General features: G+C 44.6%; 1 protein-coding gene across 2 annotated transcripts in view; it reads right to left on the bottom strand.

Annotated features, from left to right (window-relative positions):
* The window catches only part of LOC133165384 (adenylate cyclase type 1-like), a 20,427-nt gene extending 6,488 nt beyond the window's left edge, over positions 1-13,939 (bottom strand). For both annotated transcript variants that reach the window (XR_009717586.1, XM_061295003.1), the window contains exons 1-7: positions 13,145-13,939; positions 11,016-11,165; positions 10,588-10,706; positions 7,373-7,484; positions 2,032-2,159; positions 1,045-1,203; positions 829-970 (exon numbers count right to left, since the gene is read on the bottom strand). Coding sequence is in view for 1 of the 2 variants with exons in the window: in XM_061295003.1 (XP_061150987.1) it covers positions 829-970; positions 1,045-1,203; positions 2,032-2,159; positions 7,373-7,484; positions 10,588-10,706; positions 11,016-11,165; positions 13,145-13,750 (1,416 nt within the window). In the remaining variant the exon portion in view is untranslated. The remainder of the gene's footprint in view (positions 1-828; positions 971-1,044; positions 1,204-2,031; positions 2,160-7,372; positions 7,485-10,587; positions 10,707-11,015; positions 11,166-13,144) is intronic.

Here is a 13,939-nt window from a genome sequence, read left to right as displayed (position 1 = left end):
CGGTAAAAGATGGCAGCAGAGCACTCATTTTGTCGAAATGCAACTCCTCAACTTCCAAATAATTTTTTGTACCGAGATCCCACAAGATGGCAGCAAAGCACTACTTTTGTCCAATGAAGTTTTTAACTCGCTTTCCAACAGTCCGACGTGCCTCTTTGGAAGTAAAATCGTAAAAGATGGCAGCAAAGCACTCATTTTGTCCAAATCCAACTCCTCAACTTCCAAATATTCTTTTGTACCGAGATGCCACAAGATGGCAGCAAAGCACTACTTTTGTCCAATGACGTTTTGAACTCACTTTCATATAGTCCAACACGCCACATCTTGAACATATTTCACACGAGACTTGCAGCGATAGCACAATTTGGGAAGCGCGACATGTGAGAAGAGCGCTGCTCGCTGATGTGTTTTCCGCACGCGTGCATCTGGATGCATGCTCAAAGCTCAACTCTGCAAATCTGTGATAAAAGACGCCACAGGCGTTTTTTTCACCCCCCCCCCCCCTGCTAGTTGAATCCATTACAGGCTGGAAGTGACCATCATCTGCACATCAAATGTGTGAGAGCTCCATTAGATCACGCTTGATGCTTTATACTACACTCAGGGTGCGCCCCCCCCCTAAATTCACCTCCTGCGAGATTTGAGAGCAAGAGAAGCAACCAGGAGATAAGCCTCCTCCTTCAATCGAGCCTCGTCTGACTTTCCATGTGGATAATCTCTGCACAGTACACCCTTGAAGGTATTAAGGGTTCACTCGGGGCCACGGCCTCATAAAGAACACAACCCAAAGTGGCGCAGTACGTCGTCATCAACAGCAGCCGCCGTTACCTTGCGTCGGTGAGATGGCACGATAAAGAAAGTTTCAATCTGGTGTTTTTGGAGGAAGGCGTTGCGCTCGTGACCGTTTCCCGGCTCCACCTCGTAGTCTCCGTTCAGGCACTCTAGTGTGGCTCTGGTGATGTGGACCTTCCTGTGGAACGCAACAAAAAACAAATACAATCATGCACATGAATAGATTTTTTCAGCCACTGGGCAAGGACTGACCCGGGCAGTCCCCCGGCCTCCATCACGTTGGCGAGAGTGACGTCGTTGGACCACACGTCGTACTGCCACTTCCTGAGGCCCAGCACTCCGCACAGCACCCTGCCCGTGTGCAGGCCCACACGCATGTTCAGGTTGACTTCCGTGGCCTCTGCCACTGACCTGAGAGTGCAGGCGGAAACACCTTTAACAGATACTGAAATGGACACACTACTCTAGTGGACGACAGTGGAATTACACCCAAAATAAACAGGTATATTGAGTTAAGGATGAGGTATCATGAAAAAAAGGTGAGTCTGATATTTGTAGGACTCCTCAATGCGATGAGGGTTTATTGAAGACTTGAAAATTGTTCTTTCTGTAGGTGTAGCAAGTGGGGCACTCCAGGGGTTACCTTGCTTCCCCTGCCCAAAGTCACCTGGGATCGGCGCCAGCTAATCCGCGACGCTAATGAATATAAGCACTATAGAAAATGGATGGATGGAAAGTAAAGCACACCTGCAGCATTGTCCACTCAATGCTCAAACTTGGCAAATAAAAAAGATTGAGATTTAACATCAATAATGCCGTTTTTTCCCCTCTTCAAATTAAGACTATCAAAGAACTTTTCCAGACCTGGACAAGGATGATTTTTCTTCAAATGTGCTATAATTTGCTCTCCAATTCCAAAATAGATGAGAGCAAAGAAGAAGACAGCAACTCTAATCCATGTCACAATCTTCACAGCCAGACTGAAATCAAGCCATGAACGTATCAAATTAGAAATGATCTTTTTCTCTCCTTCAATATGGAGCGTATCGAATGAGAAAGTACATACACCTGGGAGATGAACGGATTCTTTGACAAAGAAAAAGTAAGAATCCAGACTTTGAAAAGTGTCCTTAGGTGGGAAATCAAAGTGTGGATTCAGTTTGTCCATAAGCGCCCGTTGTGATTGGCTGGCAGCCTCTCGCAAAGATTAAGAATAAATAAAATCATCAGCTCACTCACGTTATGGTGTCAATCATGTCCAGTCCCATCTCCACGCAGCAGTGGGCGTGGTCCGTCTTGGGCTGCGTCAGGCCAGACACGCAATAATAGCAATCCCCCAGGATCTTGATCCGACGACAGTGGTTCTCCTAGCAACACACACATGACAAATACACACTGTCAGCGGAATGATGGTAGCATAGATATAGTGTACAATCATGCATGATGAATGCCAGCGAGGTCAAATAAGCTCGGGGAACATTTGGGCATACATCACAACAATACAGCAAGGCAGCGGGGTGGAATTATGCAAATGAGCAGTGCATCTTTGGTTCCGACGTATAAATGTATTTTATTCAAAGCGAAGACTCCGTCCCTTTATGGCTAAGCAAGAAAACAGAAGGCGGGCGAATACAAAGCGCCATTATGATGGAAGCGTGCGATGGAGGCAGGGGAAGCGGGTTACTGTTGACGCCGTCCGTCGCTCGCTCGCTTGCAACCCCTTCATTGTCTCCATGGAGCTAATGGGATCACCAGCCGTGCATGCGGACAGCAACAAAGACTCGGAATTATGCACGTTGGCGGCGGCCGGCCGGCCGGGCCCCAAGCGCGGCTAGGCGGACGGACGCGCTATTTTTAAAACTGGTGTCCCATGTTTGCAAGTTTGGCTGATTTCAGGGATGCTCACAGAGACTAAACACACAAAAGTTAGGGAAGAAGAAATATCACTTCCGGTCAAGCACTGGTTGTAACTTATAGTTTTTACGTTTCATAAAAAAAAAAAAAAAAAAATCCACTTGTTGATGAAACTGATCCTTAATTCATAAATATGTTTATTTGTTTTTTTTTTTTGTTTATTTAAAGGAAAGGTCGACATGTAACATCAAAGTTTCATGGACTGGCCTGACTCAGTTCAAGAACTGTTTTACAGCAGGTTCCTATAACATTACATACATTTCAATACAATATATACAATATATATATATATATATATTATTGTTAATGGGTGCAAGTTTGATTTGTTATTAAGAAATATGTGTATAGCCGTTTAAATTGCATAATAGAGGTGGCGGATCTGATTTGAAGACTATTTTATGTATTGTATACATCATCACAAATATTATTACATAAATGATGGATTATGATTATTACTACTACTATGGAAACCTGATATGCTATATAATAAAAAAGCAAAAACAGATTATTACAAAAAATCTTGAAAAATTTACAAGCAAAAATAACCAGTGTTGTTTTAGTAATCCGTTAACCTGTCAAATAGTTTAATCGATGAATAGGATAAAACCAAAACATTTATTCAAATCAAAAATGTTCCTCGTTGTTTACCAAAATAGTAGTAGTATTTTTTTCCAAATCAGAGACGCAAGTAAATTTTTCCAAAACGATTCTGAATCAACCCTATTTTTTCTCACTAGCATAACATGATATGATTGGCGTTGGGGACAGTGGAGTCGTTTAAAAGTGGTGCTGACTCTCTGCCCAGCCTTGCTAGAAGCTCAGTGCAGTGGCAGTTATTATGTAAATTAAAATCACTGTTACATAATTCCTCGGCGAAAGGATTTTTCAATCGTTTATTGTAGCAAATTAACGTCTCGGGATGTTCTTCATCATTAGCTCGTGCACAGTGCATCAACGTTAGAGCAACTGAAGCTACACTTCAGCATCTTTCAAACAGGCTCTCTTGTGTTGTCACTGAGCCAGCCGGGTCCATTTAGACTGTCTCGGGTCAGGTGATCAGTAACAGATGGCGCGATGGCAACGAGGCAAGGCTTCGGCGAGCGGGGGGAAAGCCCCGGTGCTTAAAGTCTGCCACTCTGTACTTTTCCTTTGCTAATCTGCACTGTGGCTTTAGGAGCTGATTGAGAACCCGAGCGAGATTACCGCACAGCACGTGACGCAAGGACAGCCGCTTTAATCGAGAGAAGAAAGACATCAAGACGAGACGCATGGTCACCGATCGATAGAAATAATGGCCGGATTCATAATAGAGCATTTCCACAGGTGTGTCGCCTTGCACACATGCAACCTGATATGCATTATGCATATTGTTGCAAATGAGCACGCACACTTCATTGCGCCCCGACAAAGAGGATGACACAAAAGCAAGAGGCAAACAAGCCGGAAAATAAAGCGGACACACACAAACGAGCAGATGACAGCAGCAGCGCTATGAGTCACAGAGGATATGTTGTTATTTGTTAGAAATCCTCACATCCTCCAAGTTTAGGCCCCAAAGCACCAGACGGGCGAAACTGTGCCTTTAACTGTCGCTGTCGTTTGACTTCCATGTCAATTTTTTGAATGTGATTAAAGCCAGTATGGCCTTCAGCCGGATAAATTGGTTCGCTATGCATTAACACAACTGGAAATTCCATTTGGGAAGCAGCGGTGACTCTTGTGCAATCATTGCACGTACATTTAAATTGCTATGGATGAACAATTTAGAGAGGATAGAAAAAGGAAGAGAATGCCTTTAAAATGAAATGATGATATTTGGAAATGCACACAAAAATGGTTATAGCTATAACAACAAATAATTTTATCCGTTCATGACCCGGAAGCTCGGCTGACATAATATCAGACATTTCCAAGAAATTGCCAAAAAAAGCAGAATCATGTTGAAACCGAAAGGTAAGCAGAGTTAGCGCAGAACAGCATTAGCTAACGGCATTAGCATCTGATAACCGGTTTGATATTTGCGTTTGACGGCAAAGTCTCAGCTTCATGCGCCACATGCACGGATCAGCATCTTAATGAGGAAGTGCTGCCTCCACGAGTGAAAATACAATCTAAAAAAGCTTTTAGTGTGTCGCAAGGACTTGATAGTTCACACGCTTCGTCACCCCCCCCCCCCCCCCTTGTGCCATCTCTAGTCACCATGGCAACCAAAGCCCATGAAACTGAGGGGAACGGCGGGACTTAACGGTGATCCTCGCATCTGCTCGGGAGGCAAAACCATCAGGGCAGTTGGCTTGTGTTTACACGTCAGATTTAAGGTGTTGACAGAAAAGCGGCGCCGCCACGCCGGTGACGGTCTCAATTGCAGGGGCACAAATGTTTACACCTGCTTGAAATCTGCTGCTATTTTAGTTTGTCTCGTTGTGAAACTGCACGAACAACCGTGGGAAATTCCGAAGGTGAAGAGCAAAAAGGCAGTCGATGGTTACATCTAAAAATGGAAGCGTGAGACGGAGCGCCCAGAGAACCACGGGGCATAATAGACGCGGCGTTGAGGGAACTAGGCTGCTGCGTGTCAATCAAGAAGCCGCGAAACAAGAAGCGGAGGAGTCTGGAAGCTGTGATGCACGGAGGTGTTGTGACAGGAGAGAAAAAGACACACCGGAATGACGAGGCCCGAGACCAAAATGGCCATATGCAAAAAAAACTTACGTCAATTTGAGGGGAACAATCTGGATATCCCAAATAAAAATGCTAGCAAAAAATGTCTGTCGAAATAAATGGAATGTTTCAATAAGATTGCTTTTTTTTTTTCTGTCCGTCATGATTTGACAGCATTTGATTTTTTAAATTTCCCAGCCATTTTTGCCAGTGGCACTCTCAGCTGTTATTTTGTGTGCTGGACAGCCTGCCGAAGACTCAGCCAAGGAGAGGAAGTGTTTATCGAGTGAGGCGAGCAGTTGGCGTGTCAACTTGCACGCTTGGAAATCAACCACCGTCTCTAAACACGTCATCCATCGGATGCACCGTGGCACTACTTGAGATTTATTGTCTTGGCTGAATTTTGTTAACAACCATGAATGGTTTTTTTTGGGAGTGCTAAGGTCCCAAAGCTTCCTAGAGGTGTTAACGTCGCTAATCTTCCGTCTCAGCGGTAGTTAGCGGATTCTGGCAACGACGCTGAAGAGTTATAATTATTCTCAGTTTGCGTTCCAGTGGGCGGTGGCAATCAAACTGCCGACACTTGTCAGTGTGAGCGGGATTCCTGGAAACCCAATTTTTATGGATAAAGACAACATATGAGTGTAATCACACAAGTAATTGAAATTGGGGAAGAAACCTGTAATATTGCCAATGTTACCAGTTTGTTTTTTAGTATTTATTTATATATAAATATATTTATATAATTACATTTTTAAATGTTTTATTAATTTATATATATTATAATATTTAACATATATTTAGTATATATGTTATAAATAAATAAATAAATTCATTCATTTAAGAATTAAATTAAATGTTTTTATTTAAAGTGTGACGTCGTATAAGTAACCAGACACTCTATCGCAAAAGTCCAGAGCGAAGATTCAAACCTGGAATCTTAGAAGAGTGAGGCCCACTTGCGAAATACTTTTGCCCGCAATTTTTCTCTTCATCCCAAAGCGATATTGTCGTTGGAAATTAGAGATGATGAACATCCGAGAGACTGGTGTGCATTGTGAAGTGCTCCTTAGGAGAACTCTATGTTCGTGGCGTGAAGCCCAAGCAGCTTGACTGGTCCAGAGAGTGGACAGGTGGTGTGGGGATGGTGCTGGAATGCTATTACGAGATGACGCCCAGTGGCCATGTACCATCACCCGCTCATCGCAAGAAAAAAATTCTATGAGAGGAGAAGAACGCCCGCTGACTACTGCCATGATGAGTCACCGCTACTCGCCACTTCCTGCCCGAGTGGATCAACGTGAGGGAGGGCTTCGGGTCGAGGTCTGGCTCTGACATCGGATGACAAGCTCCAACCCGTCTAGGCCGCACGAAAATCGAAATGTATAAACTACTTTTATTTGCCTTGGGCTGTTTCTTACTAATAGAACGAATGTTTTTAGCTCTTTTACGTACCACTAGATGGAGCTCTCTGAGAATCATTGATTTAGTTAAAGTGGTCGTGGTTAACACATGTGCCTCACAGTTGTGAGTCCGGTGATTAGAATCAGGGCTCCGGATTTCCTGCGGGGTGTCGGCAAGTGGCGTAAATGTAAATTTCCAGTGAACTATTTACGAAGGGGAGGAGCTGCGATGGCAACTTCCTCCTCCGGTCGTTTTGCACAGCCATGCAGTGTGGCGGAAAAATTCAACCCAGGGCGAGTCTGGACTAGATTAGAGTCTTCCTCAAATGAAGCACTCGGTAATCACATTACACATCATAAGGTCTTCCAGTATTCACTGTGACACCGCGCCGAGTTGACAGCTAAGACCATTCAAGTCATGCTACACACACACACACACAAGGGAAGCCTTTTCCTATCAGGGGTCACAACAGATGCATAGAGGAAAAGTGATGATAACCGTAGAACAGTAACTGGCTTTAGAGCAAAGCAATTGTTCAAATATGAAGACCCTAACCAAAATGCGCAATTTTAGCAATAGCGGCGATGCAAAACAGACTCACCGTAGCGAGCTCGTCGAACTTTCCAAAAAGCTCGTTCAGGAGTTTAACCAGTTCCTGAGCGGTGCACTGGGAGGCCAAGCTGGTGAAGCCGACAATGTCTGCAAACAGGATGCTGAGGTGGGCGGGAAAAAAAAAAAAAAAGAGAGAAATGGCTTGTTATTGTCATGATAATGGAGCTGGATCAGATTAGCAGCGAGGGAGCTCTTTAAATGACATTTAGGAGGTCAGTTTGAACGGCAACGTTGGATTTTTCGACAGCGGACCAATCAAAGATGGCAATTAGTGGCCAGCAGCAGGGAAAGAAAGATTAAAAAGGGAGGGAGGGAGCGAGCGAGCGAGAGAGAGAGAGAGTCTGCCCCATTTTGACTGTCGCCGCAGTCAAAGCACAGCGACTCAAAATAGAAGGCAGAGCATTCTCACGGGGATCAAGGTGAAGACGTTTTCGGTTGGAGGAGTCATTCAGGGATATTATCCCGTCGGGACCTTGTTGGCGCCGTTTCCACAACACAGGCCGCTTTACGCGGCTACGGAATTTTGTTGTCAAAATAGTCATTCTGATTTTGCACTTCAAGTTGGTTCGCCGATCAGCCGTTTTGTGGCGTCCTTGAATCAGACAATGTCAGGAAAAATGCCATAGGATATATTTCTTTATTATTTTTTCTTTTATTTTCTATCCCTGTCCTAACTTGACTTCAACCCTTCAGAGACGAGGCGACGTCTTTGCCACGCCGAGCCGCCGGATTCATTTGCGCCAACACTTGGATTGGTCGCCATCTGTGACGGCCAAATATTTAGAACGCTGAATGTTGCATTAACAGTGATGCCTAATGCGACACTCATCTTGCATTGTGGGCACATACAGCGGCCAATAATAGAGCAAAGAACTGGAGAAAGCCCAAATTGATTTTGAATAGGCAGCCTACACAACACATGTCCCCGTTATCTAATTCCACAAGATAACACAATAGATCCTGTTGCGGGGCCCACTTAACGCTCCCAGCCAATTCGCTCTTCTTTTTTTTCTCCTTCTCATTTAGTTCTTTCTGAAGTGAATATTTCCTTCGAGCAGCGAGAAACCATTTAATCAGTTCTCAGACAGACAAATGTGAGCATTTTCCCTCCCTTTGCAATCCGAGTCGAAAAAAACCCGATCATCAGATGTCAAAGATTATCCAGAGTGATTATCTTGGGGTGTGCTTTTTTTTTGGTGTGATTTTTAGGCCAATCTGCTTGGGAAACTGTTGGGCCGACTGTCTTACATCATGTCAAGGGAAATTATTTTAGTTGAGTACACACATACTGTACAAATACTGTATCAAGGGCCCGATTATCAGGTGACTCGAAAAGATTATCCTTAGCGATTATTGGGTAAGAAAGTTTGTCGAAGACACTCTGATGAAACTTTCCTAGTTTATTGTTGTTAGTTTTTTTTTTTTATTCTCGCACATTTCGCCCCTGCATAATTTTAAAGATATTTAAAACCCGTGTGGAGCACGGAGGTGTAAAAACTGCATTTAGCACTCGTGTGAACTTGTGATCTGCCAGGCTGGTTGTGGGAACCAACATTTGGGTGAAGAAATCATTTGCTTTGAGCCATTTGGAATTTTTTTAGGCCACAACTGAAATTATTTAAGAGACATATCATGGAAAATCCATCGCCTTAAATAAAACATTGAGTTATTTTCACAAGTAGGAAGCAGAATTTTATGCTCTCTGTTTTTTTTTTATTAGGTTGACAATCTACTGTATGTATGGGAGTGGATTGAATAGCTGAGAAAATTAATTTATATGAAATAAATAGTCGGTCTTGAAAGGTGAACACTTCTAAAGGGGTAAAAATATGATTTAATTTAGACTTTTAATTGCTTAATTTATTCAAATGAGGTACATGTTAGCAAAGATGACAAAAACTGTTTTCTATGTCCTGTATTTTATTTTTAAATAAAAGGGACTATTAAACCACTGACCCCAGTAATGCTCATACTATAAAATAGAGTCATAAATGTTAGTTCAGCATTCTACTCTACTGAAAAATATTCCCAAGTGACATTTTGTATTTGCATATTTGATGATCTCACCCTGTGGAATGACTTCAAAATAGTAATTTTACATATTTAGAAAACAGCCATGATTTTTTTTTTTAATCTTCTGTTGGTGTTTAGCTTCAAAGTGGACATGGTTTGGAAAAGCAATGCAAATGGGAGGTCCCTCAAATAGTGAAAATAAAAATAAAAAAACATAATGGTCTTTTATATTCCAAATCTTGTTGGAAGGCAGCCGTTTTCTTTGCGGGAGTTTAATCACTTTTTTTTTTTTTATAGCAGCTGATCACAACAATATCCGCCTGCTCGGACTCTAATCAGATCCAAACAGCGTCCACCTCCACCTTGGCCGAGCATAATAAAGAAACGCTCAAAGAAAAACTGAGCTGGTAATTAAAGTCCACCTGAATGACATAAATCCTGTCCTGCGTCCAATGTGCGTGCGTGCGTGTGTGTGTGTGTGTTTCGAGGCACAATAACAAAAACAATCAGAGGGAAGGCTTTTGAAACGGGATCCATATTTAGACAGTCACACACGGCGTTACGCAACAAGAACCTCGTCGTCTCCATTGAAATGCTTCCCTTGTCGTGTCGCAATCCTGAGGCGAGGCGAACTTTCTCGAGCACTCAAGAGAGGAACTCAGGTTGCTCTGCCCTCATGAAAAAATAATCTAGGAGTAGGGGGGCAAAAGTTAAAGGTACTGGACACGCTTAATGGCGCAAGCTTGAATTGAAATTCAATTGGATTTGTATTTTTGTCTCCTTTTTCATTGCCATGCAAAGTGGGTCATATACAGTAAGAGGTTTCTCACTTCCTAAGACAATAATCATTAGGAGCCTCCCTTCCAATGAAACATCATTTGCTCAATTGACTACCGCAGAAATGGGCGCAAGCGTCATTTCACTTTCCCCAAATTTTTTTCCCTCCGGGGTGCTGCCGAGCCTCCATGACCCTGAAGTTGCTCACTGGTGGCCTATTATCCGATTCCTAGCAAGTCCCTAATTGGATCTTTTATGTCAGCGGACGTGGGTTGGCTTGTGTTTAATGATCCAAAACGACAAATCTTTAAATGCACTGAGACACTTTTAAAGCTGCCAGGCAGAAATGTCCCATGGCGAGTGGATTTCCTTGGAGGACCTAGACGGGTCTGATGAGCCGAGCGGGTACTTTACCTGACGTTGTCGTGGCGCTGAATGTAGATCTTGTGAAAGATCCTTTCTGGCGGCTTCAGGAAGTCCTCCTTCATTTCCATGGCGACGTTCCTGGGCAACAAACTCATGAGGAGGCGCTCCTGGATCCAAGACAAACAACAAAATGTCAGGATTACAGTGTGAGAGTTAATATAGATGCAAGTTTTATTTAGATATTTCAGTATATTTGTTTTTAAGCACACGCTGGTTTCAAGTATAACAGGTTTGGGGCTAGAACAGATTAATTGCATTTCTATTCATGTCAATGGGAAACATGACTTTGACTGAGCAACATTGCAAAATACAAAAGGGCTCAGGAGGTTCCGCTGCATCCATATACTGTTTATTGTAGTTGTGTATTTTCTTTTCGATTTCGCTCGACTGTATTCCTTTTTTTGGGGGGCCCGTACCTGTTTTTCGTTTTCGTCCTCCATGCGAAGTCGCTCTTCGATGCAGTTGCGCGCCTGCAGGAAGGCCTTCCTCTGCGCTCGCTCCGTCAAGATGCGCACAAATAGGCCCGACAGGTTGACGCTGGTGAACAGCACCGTGTTGGCCACCAACTAACAAAACAAAACCAAATAAATGTTACTTCACTTTGTTTGCTCAGAAGTTGACAAGAGTTTGGAAATGACAGCATTTTTTTTTTTTTTGTGCTTTGTCTTTGAAACGTGACTACCATCAATTTGAGGTATGGAAAAGCAGCACGCGTGATGAATGTGTGAAGTCCATTTTTATAGAACTGCTTCAACCATCATCGCTGATACCCGAGTTTTCATGAAGTAAAAGGAATTTATTCCAAAGCATATTTCCAGGTCATTTGACAATAATCTTCCCTATAACGAGAAATTTATTCACAACGCAGTACGCTTTTCTGCAATGATTTGTCTCCTAATAAATATGGACGTATTTCTCTACAAAGTACGCGAGCGCTCTTTTGCGGCAAGCCCTGAAAGTTCAACCACTGAATCTGGCGCATCTACATCACAGCGGTCCACAAGGACGAAATCTGTGACGTTTTTACGAGCTCATTCTGCGGAGGAATTATGAGCGAGGAAAAAAAAAAAAAATCGGTGGTGTTTTATTTGTAAAGCGCTTCGGTTTTAATGGGCGTCATTACAAAGTAACTGCAATTGAAGGTTGATTATTCACGTGTTGGAGCAATGGAGGTGAAACCGGTTGCACTTCTTGCATATTGCCAGCAGGGGTGCTGTTGATTCACTCCTCGAGTCATTTACAGTCTAAAGAAAGACAACATGAACAAATGACTAAATCCATCCGCCTATCCCGACATATTATGAGTTGATAATTTTTTTTTTTTTTTACCGTGTGGTAGTAGTAAGAAGAAGAAGCTGGCTTATTTTTGATTGAGTTTAAGACAATCCAACATTAATAAAGAGCATGCATTTTGAGGAACACCCACTGGAACCATTTTTCTGACAGCGAAGGACATCGAGCAGAGGACTCGCATGCAACTTCAGTACTAAGGACAGCTCCCTGCAGCTCATTTAGCAGAGAGCACAAAATACACTTTGGGTGCAGTCTCTTCCTTCCTGCAAAAATACAGCTAAACGACAAGCCAAGGGGGAGGAAGGGCTTTGACATAAAGAGTGAACTTCAGCAGACCCTCGCTGCTGGTGAGGAATACAAATAAGCCTGATGGGGCGGGAGAAACCGTGTGACTGTTACTCCAGGGGATCTGAATTGCCCTCGGAGGAGGAGATGGCTGGAAATGGGGGAGTGGGGCGACATCCTGCCAGGAAGCAGCAACAGAAGTAGGGCAAGTCTAAACGCCACACAAAACCAAAATGTCTTGGCTTTTTTGGTGGCTTAGCCTTTTGACTTAAATTTGGAGTGAGCAAAGCAGTCGTATCAGATAAAGCTGCCTGAGTAAACTGGATGCTATGTGCACTTCACTTCAAATTGAGATTTGATCAGTTCATCACGCGCCCAGCCGACGACAGCGTATTTGCTGAGGAGATTGTTTCTCCACCTCCCCGTCGGTACGGCTGACGAGACGCCTCGGCTGCCGTGTGAAGGACAGTGTTGGCTGCAGATAGATAGCGAGGGGAAGCTAATCCATTAAGCTTGGAGATGAGCCCCGTGGCATGACCCCCGAATACACGGATCGCACCTGCACCAACCCCACTCGCCCTGAAATTGCCACTTTATGACTATTTTGTAATAACAAGAAGGGGGGGGGGGGTGCCTACCGTGGCCGTGATCCACAAGGGGGGATAAACCCACCATGTCACAAACGCCTGAGCCCGAGCTGTGGGCACGCACCTCATTCCCTTGCCACTTGCAAGTGATGATTAAAATAAAAACCCTCAAGTCACATCAAATATGTGCACGTGTATATACAAACACACGTACGTGAATGCATCTGCTTGAGATTACAGGCGGATGTGAGATTCACACTGTGATCACATGCGCGTGAGTGTTCATGTTTGCGGGTGACGTGCGCATGTTTTGAGAGGACATGCGAACATTCATGGATACACGTGTACGTGTGTTTGTGCGCGTGCGTGTCGCTACTCACCGTCCTCCAGAGTTTCTGCGTCCTGACGGAGGTTGCGGTCACAATGAGGTGCGACACGGACACCATGAGCCCGAAGAGCACGGCCAGCAGGGTCCGGACGGGAAGCAGCGCGTAGGCGACGAAAGTGACCAGGACAAGCTGCCACACGCCCTGGTCGGGCGACGCGTGTGTCTCGGAGCCCGCGGCGCCCAGCGAGAAGGGACAGCAGAGGAAGGCGAAGGTGAAGCCGAAGAGCAGGCTGAGGTTGACGATCTGCTGCAACTGAGTCACCTGCAGGTACTTGACGTTGGTGACGATGAAGAGCGACGTGAAGACGATGCAGTGCACCGGGTGCGAGCCCTTGGAGATGGTGAGGTGGCCGGGGCCGCCCAGGAGCTCCCCGCCGGCCAGCGCCGACGACATGACGATGAGCACAGCGAGCGCCTTGAGCGTGGACGTCTGCTCCAGCTTCAGGTTGTAGTTTTGGAACAGAGACTCCAGCTCCTTGCAGTCGAACTCGTCCTCGCAGGCGATGCTGCTCACCGGGAAGCCCGGCGGACACGGACTCCTCTTCCGCCGGCTTCGGACTTTCTCAAGCGGCGCTTCCTCCATGTCGGGGCCATTCATAAACTGAAGATGTAGTCAGCTTGATTTTTTTTTAGGGGGGGCGCACTTTACCCACAACAAGGCACTAGGAGCAGCGTCATCTCTTTACACCGAGACAAATGTACAAATCACACAGGCAAAAAAAAAAAAAAGGGAAGACGGAGCGACGTCCCCTCGCAACTTAACGGCTCTTGGCGGAGCTCAGGCTCA

The sequence above is a fragment of the Syngnathus typhle genome, linkage group LG13, assembly GCF_033458585.1.
Source record: "Syngnathus typhle isolate RoL2023-S1 ecotype Sweden linkage group LG13, RoL_Styp_1.0, whole genome shotgun sequence".
NCBI lineage: Eukaryota > Metazoa > Chordata > Actinopteri > Syngnathiformes > Syngnathidae > Syngnathus > Syngnathus typhle.
The sequence above is the reverse complement of the archived record's forward strand: the minus strand, read 5'-3'. Positions and strand labels throughout refer to the sequence as shown.